We start from the raw sequence: 16,438 nt of genomic DNA on the forward strand, positions 1-16,438 counted from the left end.
CACACCACCACCAACGCAACCATGATCAGGCAACCAGGGACAAACATCAAGTAGGCCCTCAGCTCAAATATTTACAGACGAAGCTGACAGACCAAGGCTCACCAACGTCTCCATCGTCAAGATGAAGAAGGGCGGCAAGCGCTTCGAGGTCAGTGTCATGTTCTCCTGTCGTGAGATCTCTTGCCACTGCGACGAGCTGTTCACCACTCTGCTAGGTCTTGAGCTCTCAGGTTGCCCTTGAATTGGTCGGAACAGTCACTGACAATCACCCAGATCGCATGCTACAAGAACAAGGTCAACGAGTTCCGTACAGGTGTCGAGACGGACCTGTCCGAGGTCCTCCAGATTGAGCAGGTGTTCACCAACGTGCCCAAGGGCCAGGCGGCCAAGAAGGAGGACTGGACCAAGGCATTCGGCACCGACGACATGAACAAGGTCATTGAGGAAGTGAGTAGAGGCTTCCAGCGGACAAGAGTCGGCGGCAGGCGCTGGCCATGGCCACGGTTATGAAGCTGCTCGATCCCAACTCCTCACCAGCTTCAATAGCCGTTGACATAACTCGTGGTACCGCCCATACTGTCTCCCGGCGTGCGCCTGCTGACTTGCAGATTCTCCGCAAGGGCGAGTTGCAAGTCAACAACCTCGAGCGCAGCCACCAGCTGGCCGCGCTCTCGCGCGAGATCGCCACCCTCGTCGCCGAGATGACCGTCGACCCCGCCACGGGCCGCAAGCACACTGTCGGCATGGTGGAGAAGGCCATGACCGAGCTCGGATACTCTACTCGCGCGGACAAGGCCGCCAAGTCGCAGGCGCTCGACCTGATCAAGACGCTGTCCCAGCCTGGCTCGGTCCTCCCGCTCGAGCGTGTGCGCATGCGCGTGAGGATCACGATGCCCAGCAAGGATGCCAAGCGGATCAAGGACAAGGTCGTGGCTCTTGTGGACGAGGTTGAGGAGGAGGAGATGGATGCCGAGTGGGAGACGGTGAGTACCAGCTGCGTACTCCGAATTCGCTTTCACATCAGCTGACATTGCCAGATTGTCAAGATCAGCCCCTCGTCGTTCCGCGCCATCACCGACCTCGTCAACGACGAGACCAAGGGCAAGGGCCGTGTCGAGTCGATGGGCAATGTTGGCGCTTAGATATTTCTGTCGTCGTAGAGGTTGTGCATGCTATAGATCGGACCATAACAGTCAGAGACCAGAGGCACATTTTGCTGCTGACGCGTGGAGGACAGTTCCCTTACATACGGCCAGTCCATGCTGCTATCAATGCTACACTATAGTCCAATCTACGAGAATACACATGCTAATGCTCCCAAAGCCGTCTCTCTCACCCCCTCTCTCTATGCACGACGCTTCACCTTGGCGCCAATGGCCAAGTTCTTCTTCGGCTTGCCATTACCCTCCGCAATAGACATGTAGTCCCCTATGGTCGGAGTCCGGTTCTTGTTAAGACCTGTACCGCTCGGACGCAGCGGCTGCTTGAAGGTCTTACGCACGGGAAGAGGCGAGGCGGGAGGCGACGAACCTGTGAGGTCCAGGATCTCGTGGACGTTGGGAACCGGCTTGCTGGGACCAACGGCAACCGACTGGGGACGACGGGCGACGACAGTGGGCCCGGAAGTAGCGAATGGGTTTGGGCGGTGGCGCTTGGGTGGGGACTCGTCGTTATCAAAGGCCATGGGAGACACTGGCAGTGAACGACGCGGCAGGCGCACGGGGCTCGACTGAGCAACAAGAACGTCGTCGTGCACAGGGCTCGACGGAGCGACGAGAATGTCGTGGGCGTGGTCGGGGGTGTCGTCGTCCAAAAAGTACTTGCTCTTGCCTATTTCCCTCGCCGACCGAGTGTCTCGTAAGGTGTCGTTCACCTGCGCCTTCTCCTTCGCTTTACCCTTGTCCCGGCTCCACTCCTTGTCGCGCTCTTTGTCCTTCCTCTTCTCAGCCTTGCGCTCCGACACACGGCCTTTGTCGACATCAAACGTGAATGTCCTCGATGTTGTCGATCGACCGACGGGTTTGCTGGGCCCAGCATCATCGAAGCTGCTGTCAAACAGAAAGGAAGGTGGCTCGATGTAGAGCGACTCTTCCGCCGCAGCGGCTCGGCGTCTCTTCTGAGCCGAGGCGATTAACTCGGTGATGTCCATAGACTCATTCCCATCGTCGTTGTCGCTTCCCTCAAACGATAGCAACCGAGCTGTTCCAGCAGATGGGCGAGCTGACCTGGCGGGCTCCGGTGAGAGATGTGGTGGGTGCGGTGGTGGGCTCGCAATTGCGGAGGCCTTCAGCTGCTCGTTCTCAGCTTTCAGTGCCTCGATCTGGGCCTTGAGCTCCTTGCGCGAGTCGGCCTGTATAGGTTAACCACGGCCTTATGGACCCGGAACCCACCTTGACCTGGTACACCTTCAGCATCTTTGTACGCTCGGTGAGGGTGGCGGTGAGAGCCACACGCTCCTCCAGCTCCTTGTCCAGAGCTCTGGCAGGTCAGCATAGGACAGTATGACCCCTGAGACCTACCTCTTCGCATCCGAAATCCGCTTTTCGAGCTCGTCCTCTCGCTCCTTCATCGCGCGCTTAAAGGTGACGCGAGCAACCTGCTCCTTCTCCAGCTCGCGCTGGATGAGGTCCCGTTCGTCATTTGCACGTTTAATGTGCTTCTCTGACTTGAGTCGGTCCGCCTGGACAGCCTTCTTGACAGCGCGGGGAAGCGCAACGTCCTCCAGGTTACGCAGTTCGCGCGTCTGACCGGCATTCGCCTCTTCAAGTAACGCGACGCGTGCTTGGAGCACCGGTATAAGAGGGTGGGACTCGAGGTGGTCTGTGAACTTGTTGAGCGCGACACTGAGCCCGCCAACGTATTTCTGAGGGGTCAGAGGGCTGATGGACACGGTACCCACCTTGAGCGCCTGCCCCGCCTTGCTAGACATGGCTTGCCCGTCCGCCGCGAGCGTCTCTGCACGCCTCAAAGTTCCCCTTACGTTTGCCTCGTCGCTCTCTGCCGTGAAACCATCCACCTCGTTGGCGAGGTTGCGCGCACGGCGTGCCAGGCCCATCGCGGCCGCATCAGAGCTGCGCCCCCACCGCTGGGTCGAGGGGCCAGGTGCGGGGCTGCTAGGTGGGTGCTGGGAGCTGGCGAGCATGCCGCCATCGTCGCTGCCAAAGTTGATAAACAGGCGGTGGAGCATGGGCTTGCCTGTCTCTTCGTCTGCAAAGCACTCGGTGCGGCATTGGGGACACTCGGCGGGGGCGTCGCCGGCGATTGGGGACCACATGCCTTGTTCGAGCGCCTGCGCGACGTACTGGTCTGACTGGATTTTGAACCAGTCCAGCAGACATTTCTCGTGGAATACATGACCTGCGAAGTCAGCACCGGGTGTGCGGCAGGCAGAAGAAGGTATCGGGGAGGGCAAGTGGAAACCAGCCGAAGCCGACCAAGGTACTCACCGCAGTCTGGGGTCGCGATAGGCATGACCTCGTCCAGGTCATTCTTGAGGTTGAAGAGCGTGTCCATGCAGATGGCGCATGACGCGTCTTCCAGCCGCAGCGACGGCATGGTGGGTGGTGGTGTGACCTAGTGGTGAGAAAGAGTGTTGTGGATATGGATGGGTTGGGAAAATGACAACAAGAAGAAAGGCGCGTCGCGCGCCTGTCCCTTTCTCTCATCGTGGGCCTCGCGCCCCTGGGTGGCGAATTGCCTCTGGCTATATCTTGGGGGGGTTGGTGATGGTTAGCGCCATTGGGCTGGCACCAAGCATACACCATTTGGGTACACGGTGCAGCCGCATGCTTCCCATCATCGTCATTTCCAGCCATGCATGAGAGCAAGTGCCGTATGCTTCCCTGCGAGAATGTCTCTTTTGTCTGTTGTTTGCGGCACAATGTGTGGTGCCCCGCTGAGTGGTTGCGCAAGCGCATGAGATCATCAGCGGTGATATACCCATCGATTGTTCTCATTCTCCCACTATCTCTCCTCAACTCTTACGACGACAACATGCCAAACATTCCCGAAGAGTGCTTGGATTACCACATCATTATAAACCCTGTCTCCGGTGTGGGATCAGCTCCAAAGTGTGAGTTGAAGCGGGTTCTGCTGTCTGCTTAACTCTTCAGTTGTGGAGGACCATGTCGTTCCGCTGCTCGATGCCGTCAACTCGCGATACCACGTCCACACCACTAGCTCTACTGGCGACGCCGGCCGTATTGGGCGAATGATCAAACTTGAACATTCCCCACCGTTCCGCGTCATCATCGCAGGCGGCGACGGCACCGCTCACGAGATGATGGAGGGCATCATTGGCGACGGCGAGGTCGGGAAATGGGACCTGGCAGTGCTTCCTCTCGGAACTGTGAGTCGCTCCGAAGCCCAACATCCAAGACATTCAAGACATATTATCCTGTCTCGCCCTTCTATTGTCTTGTGACCTGACCATGTCGTCTGACCCACTCAGGCCAACGCCCTCCACTCGACACTTTTCCCACCCGGTAGCCCGCCAGTTGCCGTGCCTCCCCAGCTTGAAGCATATGTGCCGGAGTCCGCCGAGGACCGGCAGAAACTGGCGTCTCTGATCCTCGCGCTGTCAGACGCCAAGCCTCGCAAGCTGCCCATCGTCCTCACGCAACTCCAGCCCAATGCCAAAGACGCATCCTCTGAACAACCCCCTGCCCCGATCCCGAGCCATATCGTGCTCTCAACGTCCCTCCATGCGGCTCTCCTGGACGACAGCGAGGCCCTCCGCGCCGCCATCCCAGGCTTGGAACGGTTCAAGGCCGCCGCCGCGCAGAACATTACCGTGTTCTTCCCGGCCCGCGTCGAGTTGATACCTGCCAATGGCGGAGTCCAGCAGCTCGACCCGGCTACAGGTGCGTGGGTAGCGGCGTACAGCGGCGTCGGCGCGCCCGAAGGCAAGCACGTCTTGGAAGGGCCGTTCGCCTACTTCCTCTCTACCGTGACGACCGACCGTCTTGAGCCCAGGTTTGTCATTGTGCCCACAGTGGCCGACCCCGGCGAGGGTACGATGGACATTGTGGTTATGCGCCCACACCGCGACCCGCTAGTCCAGGCAGCGCTCGCTGCTGGTGGAGACGGGACGGACGTGTGGCCTGCTCGAATCTCAGAGGTCCTCACCGCCGCCTACGACGAGGGCAAGCATGTACGCCTCGTGTATGACGAGTCGGGCAAGATTGTGCCGGCTTCAAAGCCGGGAGACACGAACGTGACCGTGGAGACGTTCCGGTGTAAAGGATTCAAGTGGGCTCCGACCGACAGCACACATGCCAAGAGTCACCTCGTGTGCGCTGACGGATCAATCTACACTATCCCCGAGGGCGGCAGCGCCGAGGGAACCGTCATGGACCAGTCTAGCGACGAGCATGGTTTTTGGGTATGGGGAGCATGAGATGCAACACGTTGTTGGATGCTGTACAAAACGGACTTCTCCGAGAGCGACGGCGGGTGTTTCCACGAGAGTGTGATCATGCTGGGCCACATCACATGTTGTGCGCTTAGCAACCATCCCGCCCTTGTTGACAAAGATAATCAGTACGATCGCTACGTTAGCGTAGAAATCGAGTCTGATTGCAATGCCCACATGCGGCCCGCATGGTGATACCCGCTGTCAGTGTCGCGTTTTCTATTGTTCTCGTCGACGAGTTGGGGGGCACCTTATTAAGCAGTGCCGGCAAACCGAACACGTAATGGCGTCACAGGCACGACGTCTCCTTCTCTCGGATGTTGTCTTGGCCACCCATACCAGAACACACAAACAATATATAGCACATGGCCTAGCATCGACGACGATGCACATCCACAAGATCACAAGACGCACGCAAACAAGAGCGAACACAAAATACTACACGTCCACTTGCATACAACCTACTAGCATATCCACATGCAGGTCACCGAGCTCTCCGACGCGAGCCGCGTCTCCCCCGCGGCGCTGGCGGCGCTTGCTGCCGACGCCGACTTGCCCATGTGCGCGACCTGCGCTACGCAATATCCTGCCCCGCGCCGCAATTGTGAGTGTTGCAGTGTGAGGTCGAGTCAGTCGGAGGTGGTCAAGTGGCGGCGGCTAGGACAGGCAAACTCACACGAGCGTATGCGTAGCGTGTGTGACATCTGTCTGGCACCTTGGCTGCGGCGTATCCCACCATGTCTCTGTTGCCATGTCTTTTGGGATAACTGTGTGCCAGGTATGGCTGACTGAAGGCCCGATCTGCGAAGACCCACGCGGTGCGCGCCTTCTGTCGACCACACGCATCCCAGACTGACACAGACTCTGCCGGCCTGCAGCAGCCGTCCCACCCCAACCTGGCAGATACACGGTCACAACACTAACTCCCTCAGGCCCCGTCTGTGACGATCCGCGTCAGTACGTGCCCGGCTCAGGCCAGGCGTGGACGACTCTCGGCAAGTTGATTGAAGAGGGTCGCAAGAATATCGTCATGCAGGACAAGGAGGACGAGAGGATCAAGCTCCTGGGCACAGTCCCTTCGTTTGCCATCTCCCAGAGCCGTGAGTTGCATACCAAGCAAAGCGTAACTGACACCTCGACAGCCTTCCTCATTGAGACTAACGGCGGGTCGTATATCTGGGACTGCATGGGAACACTCACGCCCGCGCTCGTCGACTACCTGACTCACTTGAAGACGCCTCTAAAGGCCATGGCAATCTCGCACCCTCACGTAAGTCACTCAGCTCACAGTTCCTTACTCCGTTAGCTGTATGTCAGCGTAACCATTAGTGTACCTTTCTGACGCTCGCTCCAGTTCTTCAGCACGTCGTTGACCTGGTCGCGGGTCCTCGGCGTCTCCCTATTTATCAACAGCGAGGACCGACACTGGTATCAGCGCGACGACGACCTCAAGCCCACGGACAAGGTCAAGTTCTGGAATGGCAAACAGGACATTGGGCCCGGCGTGACCCTCGTTCAGTGTGGCGGGTGAGTGCGGTCCTGGAACGGTGGGTGAGAAAGATGAGCTGCGCGCGACGACAAGCAAAACCTCATGGCCCTCGAACCTTGGCGGCGTGTCCTCATGTGAAACACCCTTGTTCCAAAGCTTCTTCCCACCCGACCACTGACGCTCGCATCAGACACTTTCCAGGCTCGTCTGTCCTGTTCTGGGATCGCGCTGCCGAGCCCGCCGGCGCGAAGAGTGCCGACGGATCCGCCCCGGCCCCGACGAACGGCCTCCTCCTCACGGCCGACACGATCATGGTCCAGCCCACCCAGAAGGGCTTCACGTTCATGTGGAGCTACCCCAACATGGTGAGTACGGTGGTCGGAGATACGGCGCCTGCGGTATCTTATCTATCCGCTCCCCGCCTTCGTACAGTGGGACTTGGGGGTGACCCCAAGCGAAGCGGGGGCAGGGAGACCTTGGTTCTTGGGCCGTACCTTTCACCCTGCGCGTCTGGCCTGGGCCAGGCTCGAAACACGCAGCACTCCTCTTGTGGCGCCGTGTAACGGAGCAACGAGGGGAGGGCATCACGGTGTGCTCGCCAGTTGGTGTGGGGACCAGGCTGCGGACCGCCACGCCCGGCGCCTCGTTGCGTCAACCTGGTCCCCGCCCGGTCCCCTCCGTTCCTCGGCGCAACGACACCGGAGTGGGCTTGGCCCCAAACCCATCACCCATCACACCATGGTACCGGCGCGGCGCCAGGCACGTTGCTGGTCTCTAGCCAAGACCAAGACCGACCAAGACCAAGAGGCCAGACGAGAGCAGAAGCGCGAGTGTGAGCGTGAGCTCGAGCTCGAGCGCGCGAGCGTGGCACCTGCCCTTGCTTTCGAGACCCCAGACTCCCAGACTCCACATCCTCGTCCGAGTCCCAGCTCCGAGACATTCTGTAACGAACATTGCGCTGACACGGCCCACCACGGCCCCCGCACAGGTGCCGCTCGAACCGATTGAAATGCTCAAAGTGGTGCAGTCCATCCAGCACCTGGACTATGGGGCCGTGTCGTCGGCGTGGCCTGACCGGTTTGTGCGGCACGACGCCAAGAAGCAGATGCTCGAGAGCGTCGCCGTGTACCTCGACCAGACGGGGTGGGAGCAAGACGACACCGAGCACGGCGCGCTCAGGCCCAAGGCGACGGGGCGGGGCAGGTTCCTCGCTGGGTAGAGGCGTTGCTGGCTGCCGGTAGTTGCCAGGGCTGGGCAGTTGGTTGCCTGGCTGGGCGGTCTGGGCTCGTTTCTCGTTTCTCTTTTCTCGTTTCGGCGCCGCTGAGCGACTGTGGCGCGGCGTCAAACTCCAGCCTCACTCAGGTGTGAGGAAGGCTGGGGCTCACGTTCAGGCTGCGTTTCGCAAAGTAACTAAAAAAAACAAACCCACAAACATATCAGAAGAACCAGTAACTCCAGTAACTCTTGTGTAGTGTCGGTGGCTCGTGTCTGTAGCGAGGATGAGTGGCATGCAAGAAACCTGTCGCGTCCGCGAACACCACGCACGCAACGCAACGCACAGGTGCCGGGCAGGCAACCACCGATCCCACCGACCGGGGACCGTCACCGCCACCACCGGGGTCTGGACCCGCTGTACGCCGACGGTAGTGATGCAGTGATGCAGTGATGCAGTGATGCAGTGATGTTGACCCGACACTCGATACGCACATTGCGGCACCGGCACACCGGCACACTGTAGACGCAGCCGTCAACGCCGCGCCGCCTTGCGCCACGCTCGCAGACTGACCTTGTGCGCTCCGGACTGTGCGCTCCGGACTGTGCGCTCCACGCTCCACAGCTTGCGCACCCACTCACCTACCCACCCACCCCCGACGTACCCGGCTCCTCCATGGTAGCGAGAGCCGACCCAAAAGTCAGTGGTAGCTTCAGGCCATTCCGGAGGCACCGGACGGACATCAGCGGCGGAATGCGAATCAGACATGGGTTCGTTTCCTTTGTCTGCTGGCTGGGTTTGTCTGGCCAGAGGCTGGAGGCAGGAGGCTGAAAGCCGGGGGTGGGGGTATGTACACAAACACCACAGCACCGCAACTCTTGTGTAGACATTGGTGTCAAAACGCGAAACACCACCTCGTGCTGGCGCTACATACATGTGCGGAACACGAAGCGCAGTCATATGAGTTACCAGTGCGCGCCGTGATTGACGGAGACACAGCGGAAAGCAAGGTGTGGCGCGGCCTCTCGTATGGACGCATGCCATGCCATGCCGTCACCATAAACGCGTCAGTGCTGTTGCTACTGTACCTCGTTCGCGTGGGACGGCGACGGCGACCATGGGACCAGCAGGTCGTGTGCTCAGTCTGGCAGGCAGCTGCAGGCAGGACGGTGGAGTGAGTGCATGGCAGACTGGCACACTCTGCAGCGATCCAAGCTGCCTGCTGCCTGCTGCCTGCTGCCTGCTGCCTGCCTGTAGTTGCCTCGCTCGCTCGTTCAGCGCTCAGCGCTCAGCGTCGGCCGCCTGCTGGCCGCCAACGCGGCGCCGCCGGCATGCTCTGAAACACGCTGACGCTCACGCTCGCCGTACTGCTGAACCCCTCAACCGCTGGACCGCTCAAACCCCTCTAGCCTCGGCATGTCTGAGCGCGCCGGCGCTGCAGGCCGGCTAGGCCGGGTCGTCGCAGGATCGCAGGATCGCAGGTTATGGCGCCAGTCACGTCGTCACGGCCGGCCACCGGCCACACCAGAGTGCAGAGCGTGGTGCCTCGTACGTGGCGGTGGCGGCGGTGGTGCTCCGTGCTCGGTGGTCGGTGGTCAGTGGTCAGTGGTCAGTGATGGTCCCTCAACGCCGTGTCGACCATCAAGTGCTCGTACGCTCGTTGCGCTCAAAGTGCAAAAAAGTGCAACGTGCAGACGTGCAAACGTGCAACGTGTGGGACGTGTCGCGTGCCCATGTGCCCATGTGCCGAGCCACCCTTGCGGTGCCGTGCTGGCGCGCACGCGCAAAAGTTAGTTTCCGCCAGATCTCAATGTCGCGCGTACAGTAAGTACAGTAAATGCTTTAGCTCCTTTTTTCCCCTCTTTCTTTCTTTTTTGTTCTGTGTGCCAAATGACTATTTTGTTTTTATTTTGTTTTTTGCATGTGCACATATGTACATATACGCGCACGCACTCCCGTCCATAGCGCAGTTCAGTTGCAGTTGGTCGCGCTAGTTGGCGTATGGCCCCTATAGCCAGCCTATAGCCTGACGCCTGACGCCTGGCGCGTCCCTGCGGCCCAGACACGCAGATCCCAGACCACAGCATACCAGGCATGTAGACCCCAACCCAATGTCAAGCAGTATCAATTTGCATGCGGTGCCAACTCTCTCTCTCTCTCTCTCGCGCGCGCTCCTGTCATAAAAGGGAAAAGTGTGTATACTTTGGTGGTTCTTTCCGCGGGCGGCACATGGTGGTGGAAGGGTGAACGGGGTGGTGGGTTGGTGGTATGTATTCTGCTTTTGCTGGAAAGGAGAAACGACGAGGAGGTGGAGGGGGTGGAGGAGGAGGAGTGGAAAAACTGTATACAAACGCGCTAGACAGAGGCAGGGGAGAGAGAAGGGCTGAGCGGCGGGGATATGTAGATGGTGGGAAAGAGTGGGGTTCCCGTGGGATTCCCGTGTTGGCCAGACGGGGGACGAGGAGACGGAGACGGCAACCATCTTGCCCTCTCTCTCGCCCAACTCTCAGCCGTAGTGTCCGTCGAGCGGCGTGTGGTGGAGGTGAGGCGGACGCGCGCTGCATGGTGCGCGGGAGACCGAGGAACGAGGCATTGGGCCAAGGATGCAGACAAAGACATTGTTGATTGACGAGATGACAACGGGGCTGGGCCGGCCCAAACCCGCACGCGACGACGACGACGTAAAAACCCGGAGAAGGAAGGAAGAAAGGAATAGAAAAAAAAAGGGGAGACCGAGACCGCGCCGTGTTGCCCATGCTTTTTTTAGTTGGTCTTGCGTGCGCTGCGGATCATGCCGGACAGGGACGACAGCTTGGCGGCGTACTTGAAGAACTCGTGCCGCAACAGCTGGTCGGCGGTGGGGCGCTTCTCCGAGTCGACGGTGAGACATGCCTGGAGGTAGTCGCGGAACACGGACGAGAGCTTGTCCCAGTCCTTGATCTTGGGGGTGCCGTTGGTCGCGATGAGGTACAGCGCGCGGAGAGGGTTCTCGTTGAGGTAAGGAGGCTCGCCCTCGAGCATCTCAATGGCCATGATACCCAGCGACCAGATGTCGACCTTGGGGCCGTACTCTTTGCGGGTGACAACCTCGGGCGCCATCCAGTAAGGAGTGCCGACCATGGTGGTACGCTTGGTCGACAAGGGGTCCGCGATACGCGCACAGAAGCCAAAGTCGGTAAGCTTGACGTCACCGTTGAGCGACAAGAGAATGTTGTCCGACTTGATGTCGCGGTGAATGACACCCTTGGAGTGGAGATGGCGGAGACCCTCGCAAGTCTCGCGCGAGACGGCGGCGATCTGGGCCTCGGACATGCAGTGGGCGGTGACGACGTCGGTGAGCGAACCACCCTCCATGTACTCCATGACGACCCAGAGGTCGCCCTTCCACAGGTACGAGTCCTTAAAGTTGACAATGTTGGGGTGAGCCGATTCCCTCATGACCAGAATCTCGTTGATGATCAGGTCCTGCTTGGGCTGCTTTTCGAGGTTCATCTGCTTGATGGCCACGGGCGTTGTCGACTTGTCGTACGCCGTGTACACACCACCAGAGGCACCCTGGCCAATCTTGACCAGGTTGCGGTAGATCTGGTTGGGGTCGCCGGGAGAGCAGATGGTCTGCAGCTGGCGGATAACCTCCTCGTTCTCCTTGGCCTTGTCACGGCGGCGCGTGCCCTGGTCGCGCGTCTTGGTCGTGGAGCGGGCCACGCCACCCGAGCTGGCACCGCCCGCGGGGGGCTGGTCGCGACTACGGCCCGACTGCGACTTGGACTTGTGCAGAGGGGGCGAGGGCTTGCTGTTGGAGGGAGGGGCACGCGAAGAAACAGACCTGTCGAGGGGCTTCTTTGGTGTCTGTGCCGCCGACGACGACTGGTGACTGGTTGGAGGAAGACGCGCCGACGTGGAACGGTCGAGCCCCGAGGACGTCGAGGGTGGCAGCTGCGGCGAGGTCTGCGGGGGCTGCACAGGACGCTGGGGCTTTGCCGGGGCCGCACGCTCGGCCTGGATTCGAGGCGCAGCAGTCTTGGCTGGAGGAGCTGGGGCGGCGCGGGGGTTGCTGTAGATGAAGCCACCGTCGTTGCTGTTCTCGCGCGACATGTCGGCGGAGGGGGGCTGGGGCGAAGGCGACTCGGAAGACGACGGGTGCTGATGGCTTGGGCCAGCATTGCGCATCTTGGACCACACCTCGTCGTCTGGTGCCTCCGAGTTGTCACGGTCCTGGAAGAACTGCACGACAGCGAGGACCTTGTCGGGGTTCTCTTCCTGCTCGGCACGCGTAATTCCATTGTCGTCGAGAATCTTTTGCCACTCCTGGGGCATACCTGTATATTGACCCGTGTTGTAGTCAAAGCCGACGTGGGTGAGGTGGATGGGGTCGTAAGGGGTCGAGATGACGGGCGTCTTGTTGTTGGTTGTTGTGAGGAGGTCACTCAACACACCAAACATGCTCTTCTTGTCCTTTGTGCTCTTGCCAGTCCCACTCCTTGCGCGCATCGTGGGCGTGTCGCCCTTGGGCGCGTCCTGGTTCATCTGGACAGGAATGGTCGGACCCATCCCGAGCGTCTGCTCAAAGCTCTGCTCGAGGGGCTGCGGCTGGAAGGGGACTGGGGGAACCGGGGGTATGTTGCCGCCGCTGCCCATGGCCATTGTCTGACCCGAAGCGTTGCTGACGGACGTGCTGCGCCCTTCACGGCCATAAACGCCGTTCCCGTTCAACGTTGGGTACTCGCCAGCGGGCATGGTTCCAGAGCGAGTGGGACGCGGTGGCTGGGGTTGCTGGCCTTGGTTGCCGGTGGTGTACGAGTGACGGTTGTTGAGGTTGGGAGAGTTGGAAGACGAGTAGCCGTAGATTGTGGGGACGCGCGACGAAGGACCAGACGACAGACCTGGCGACACCATGTGGTCCTGGTCGTGTCGCGAGGACGACGACGCAGGAGGGGCCGCAAAGTTGGGCTGCGTAAACGTGTATGGCTCTTGCGTACGATACGGGTCTGGCTGCTGCTGCTGCTGCTGTTGGGCTTGCTGGGAGGAGCGGAACGAGTCCTGGCGGTAGAGGCTGGGACCATTGCTGCTGTCCTGGCGGGTGTACGCGGTGGGCGGGTTGACCGCCTGCTGGTTGTTGTTGGGGGGCATCCTGGGCGAGACTTGCATGCCGAGTGACATGTCAGAATGAAGACCGTACGAAGCCGAGTTGCGCGACGGCTTTGCAGTGTAGGCCTGGCTAGTAAAGGCCTGGCTGATGGGCAGGTCGGTGCCAGTCGCCATGGGGGTGGCGCCTGTGTCTACGTGGAGATGTCAGTGCGATGTTCCGCCGTCGCCGCCGAGAGGGGGTGAGGGAGGGGGAGGGGGAGGATGGGTGTGTGGGCCTGAAGCCTGAACGCCCAGCAACTCACATTCGGCCTGAGGATGGCGAATCGCGCCGACCCCTACGCGCTTAGGGCTGGTGTTCGACATGTCGAGGGTAGCCGGGGGGTGGGGGAGGGAGGACGACGAGGTGGAGACAAGTGGGAGGGGAGGGTGACTGTGCAGTCACTCCGGAGACCTATCGGAAGCCGGTGGTGGAGCTCGGACGCGTATTGCTGCTGCTGCTGCTTCCAATGGACCCGGCGGTTTGCGTGCGTTGTCTTCTGCCAGCAGGAGAGCGTCGCGCTTTCGCGATGGCGGGATTGGATTGGGTGGAAAGGGGATGACTTTGAGTTGCAGGACGCGGGGGGGTTGGGGTGCGGTGTGGGTGCTGGCGGGAGGGATGTGGGGATGTGGGCGGGAGGGGTTTGGCGAGCAGGGGGAGGGAGGGAGAGCGAGAGCAATGATGAGGAGCGGGTGCTGGCTGGATGGATGGATATGAGGGAGAGAGGTTGATGGATAGGATGAATGTGTCCTCTGTGTGTGTGGATGGATGGATGGATGTGGGTTTGGGCGCCAGGGACGCGGGAAGGGAGAGTCCAAGGGGGGCGGGCGGCCGGGGGGTCTCGAGTGTGGTGGGTGGGTGCGGGGGACGCGCCGGGCGGTTTGATTTGATTGTGGGTGGGTGGTGTCTGGCGCGCGCACGCGTGCACACACACAACAGGGGGCAAGGGCAGCAGTGATGACAAGTGGCGCGAGCGAACAGAGTGCACCTGTGTGGAATCCCCGTGCAACCGTGGGTGGGTGGGTGGGTGACGCCGAGAGCAGCGAGGAGGAGGGTGGTACGTGGTGGGAGAGAGAAGCGAGCAGCGAGGGTGGCCGTGTAGTTTGTTGGGCAGGATCGACTGGTGTGCTGTGGTAGCAGTGGTGGTAACAGTGGTCGTTTGCCCGATTTGGGTATGTGTCCAGCACAGAGGAAATGGCGCGGCGTTGGGCTTGAATGGCGTGGGGGGGGGGGGGTAGGGGGGGGAAGGGATGGGAGGACGGGGGGGGCAAGACGCCGGCAGGTTAGGCCAAAAGGGGGGGAGAGAGGGAGAGACCAGGGCCAGCAAGGGGCCAGACACGCGCGCGCAGGGAGAGAGATATGAGATATGGGTCGTTTGGTGCCGTCCGTGTGGTGGTGGTGGTGGTGGTGGTGGTGGTGGTGGTGGTGATGCTGGTGGGTTGCGCTCGTGCTTGCAGCTCGTTGGTTTCCGGCCTATGTGTGTGCAAAAAGTACTGGTCGGAGCACTTGCAGCCAGCAGTAGGTGTTATCGAGGTGTATGTGCAGAGAGAGAGAGAGAGAACAAGGGCGTGTGGCACATGCATATTATTTGAAGGCGCTCGGCAGGCAGGCAAACGAGAGAGCGACTGTCGGAAAAAGGGGTCTCCCTTCCTTCCACACCACCCACACCCACACAAGAGTGTCTCCATCTCTCGCCCACATCTGGTGCAAAAAGGGTTCCGTTTGTTCCTTGGTCTCTCTCTGCTGTCTGTCTGTGATCTCTGTGTCTGTTCCTCTTGGCCGCGCGGTCTGGCTCCTCGCTCTCTCCTCTCTGACATTAGCCCCTGGCAGAAGCGCAGAAGGAAGGAAGAGACTGTGTGTACCTTTTTAACAGGGGGACCCGAATAGCATGTGTCTGTGTGTCCGTCCAAAACACAACGAAAAAGCTTTTGGGCGCTTTTGCGGGAACCCCGGGGGGGTTGATACATATACTCCCGTTAACACTCATGCCGTCTAAATAAATACATGTCATTGTTGCTGATAGATGACCGTGGGTGACTGACGCGGCCGCTGATGGACAGAGCGCAGGCCCGCGATGATGATTTCTGGGTGATCCTCTCTGCTGGCTCTCGTGCTTGCTGCTGCTACCACCCACCCATTCATTCCTCTCTGGATCTGCCGCTGCACTCCCTCGTACACCCTTTTACGTTCCAGCCGCACGCAGTGTTCCACACACACACACGCCCAGAGAGCTCCCGTCTCCGAGCCTCAACTCTCTCTCTTTCTCTCTCTCTCCACACACACACTCTTTGCCTCACACACAAAAGCAGCCAACATCTGTACACGCCCTCTCCACCCCGCCATCCTCCCCCCACCCAACCCACCCACCCCACCCACCCCGCCTCCACCTCTCGAAGTTGCCTATGACGACGGCGGTTGCGGGCTCACAGGCAGAGACCACTCTCCTCGCGCGTGAGTATCCTGATCATTTGCACCGTGGCCGGCTCCATCAGCCAGCAAAACACGGTCAGCGCCCCCCCTGCCATCACTCTGCTTGTTGTTGTTGTTGTTTTTATTATCATTGTTGTCACTGACCACACCATCCCACCACAGCCTCGCTGCCTCGTTCGCACCGTGCAATCACACGCCCGTTCTACGGCTACGACTCGACAGTCGAGTCTGGTAGCGGCAACCTCTACGACGACTACGAAGAAGGCGAAGGAGACGAAGGCGAATACGACGACGATCTCGCTGGAGACGACGACTCTGAATACGACTACGGTGAGTGATTGCATGCATGCAAACAAGCTGGTGCTACGGCTGCTTGTGAGGACCTTTGTGGTCGCCAGCCCTTGTCTTTTTATCTAGCGCTAAACGATGATCTCATTTTGCCAACATTGTGTGCGTTTGCCCCCACCCTCTCCTCTCCGTCACCCCGCCTCCGTCACCCCCGCCTCCGCCACCCCCGCGCTCCGAAATCCAACGCCACCCACCCACCCACCCACCACGCCTCCCTCCCCATACGATTACGCGGCGGCGTCGACAACGACGGACCATCCATATCCCCCCTGCCCATACTCTCCATACACCATATCCCGCTCGCCGCCTTGCACCACACAGACGGTGTCTACTGCGACATTGACGGCACCATGTGGCCATCACCTGCCGATAACCGGCTCGCTGGGAATGCGGACGGCGGTTCAGTCACAGCCGTTGCGG

General features: G+C 60.3%; 6 protein-coding genes across 6 annotated transcripts; 4 read left to right on the plus strand and 2 right to left on the minus strand.

The window, feature by feature from the left end:
• Positions 1-21: 21 nt before the first annotated feature.
• On the plus strand, positions 22-1,142 carry EHS24_002882 (uncharacterized protein; the record flags this gene model as incomplete). Its single annotated transcript, XM_028618602.1, has 5 exons — positions 22-50; positions 97-148; positions 274-447; positions 609-983; positions 1,038-1,142. 5 exons carry the CDS (start codon positions 22-24, stop codon positions 1,140-1,142), a joined length of 735 nt encoding a protein of 244 aa, XP_028472969.1.
• Positions 1,143-1,345: 203 nt separating this feature from the next.
• Positions 1,346-3,555, minus strand: EHS24_002883 (uncharacterized protein; the record flags this gene model as incomplete). The annotated part of the gene is made up of 5 exons (XM_028618603.1): positions 1,346-2,350; positions 2,391-2,478; positions 2,520-2,863; positions 2,900-3,357; positions 3,447-3,555. The coding sequence occupies 5 exons, from the start codon at positions 3,553-3,555 to the stop codon at positions 1,346-1,348; spliced, it is 2,004 nt and encodes a 667-aa protein (XP_028472970.1).
• Positions 3,556-3,993: 438 nt separating this feature from the next.
• Positions 3,994-5,398, plus strand: EHS24_002884 (uncharacterized protein; the record flags this gene model as incomplete). The annotated part of the gene is made up of 3 exons (XM_028618604.1): positions 3,994-4,072; positions 4,113-4,348; positions 4,451-5,398. 3 exons carry the CDS (start codon positions 3,994-3,996, stop codon positions 5,396-5,398), a joined length of 1,263 nt encoding a protein of 420 aa, XP_028472971.1.
• Positions 5,399-5,890: 492 nt separating this feature from the next.
• Positions 5,891-8,121, plus strand: EHS24_002885 (uncharacterized protein; the record flags this gene model as incomplete). Its single annotated transcript, XM_028618605.1, has 6 exons — positions 5,891-6,017; positions 6,346-6,513; positions 6,556-6,683; positions 6,768-6,940; positions 7,093-7,267; positions 7,891-8,121. The coding sequence occupies 6 exons, from the start codon at positions 5,891-5,893 to the stop codon at positions 8,119-8,121; spliced, it is 1,002 nt and encodes a 333-aa protein (XP_028472972.1).
• Positions 8,122-10,878: 2,757 nt separating this feature from the next.
• On the minus strand, positions 10,879-13,566 carry STE20 (signal transducing kinase of the PAK; the record flags this gene model as incomplete). The annotated part of the gene is made up of 2 exons (XM_028618606.1): positions 10,879-13,394; positions 13,506-13,566. 2 exons carry the CDS (start codon positions 13,564-13,566, stop codon positions 10,879-10,881), a joined length of 2,577 nt encoding a protein of 858 aa, XP_028472973.1.
• Positions 13,567-15,642: 2,076 nt separating this feature from the next.
• EHS24_002887 (uncharacterized protein) lies at positions 15,643-16,008 on the plus strand (the record flags this gene model as incomplete). Its single annotated transcript, XM_028618607.1, has 2 exons — positions 15,643-15,691; positions 15,833-16,008. 2 exons carry the CDS (start codon positions 15,643-15,645, stop codon positions 16,006-16,008), a joined length of 225 nt encoding a protein of 74 aa, XP_028472974.1.
• Positions 16,009-16,438: the final 430 nt, after the last annotated feature.

The sequence above is a fragment of the Apiotrichum porosum genome, assembly GCF_003942205.1.
Source record: "Apiotrichum porosum strain DSM 27194 chromosome Unknown scaffold_14, whole genome shotgun sequence".
In the NCBI taxonomy this organism is placed as follows: domain Eukaryota; kingdom Fungi; phylum Basidiomycota; class Tremellomycetes; order Trichosporonales; family Trichosporonaceae; genus Apiotrichum; species Apiotrichum porosum.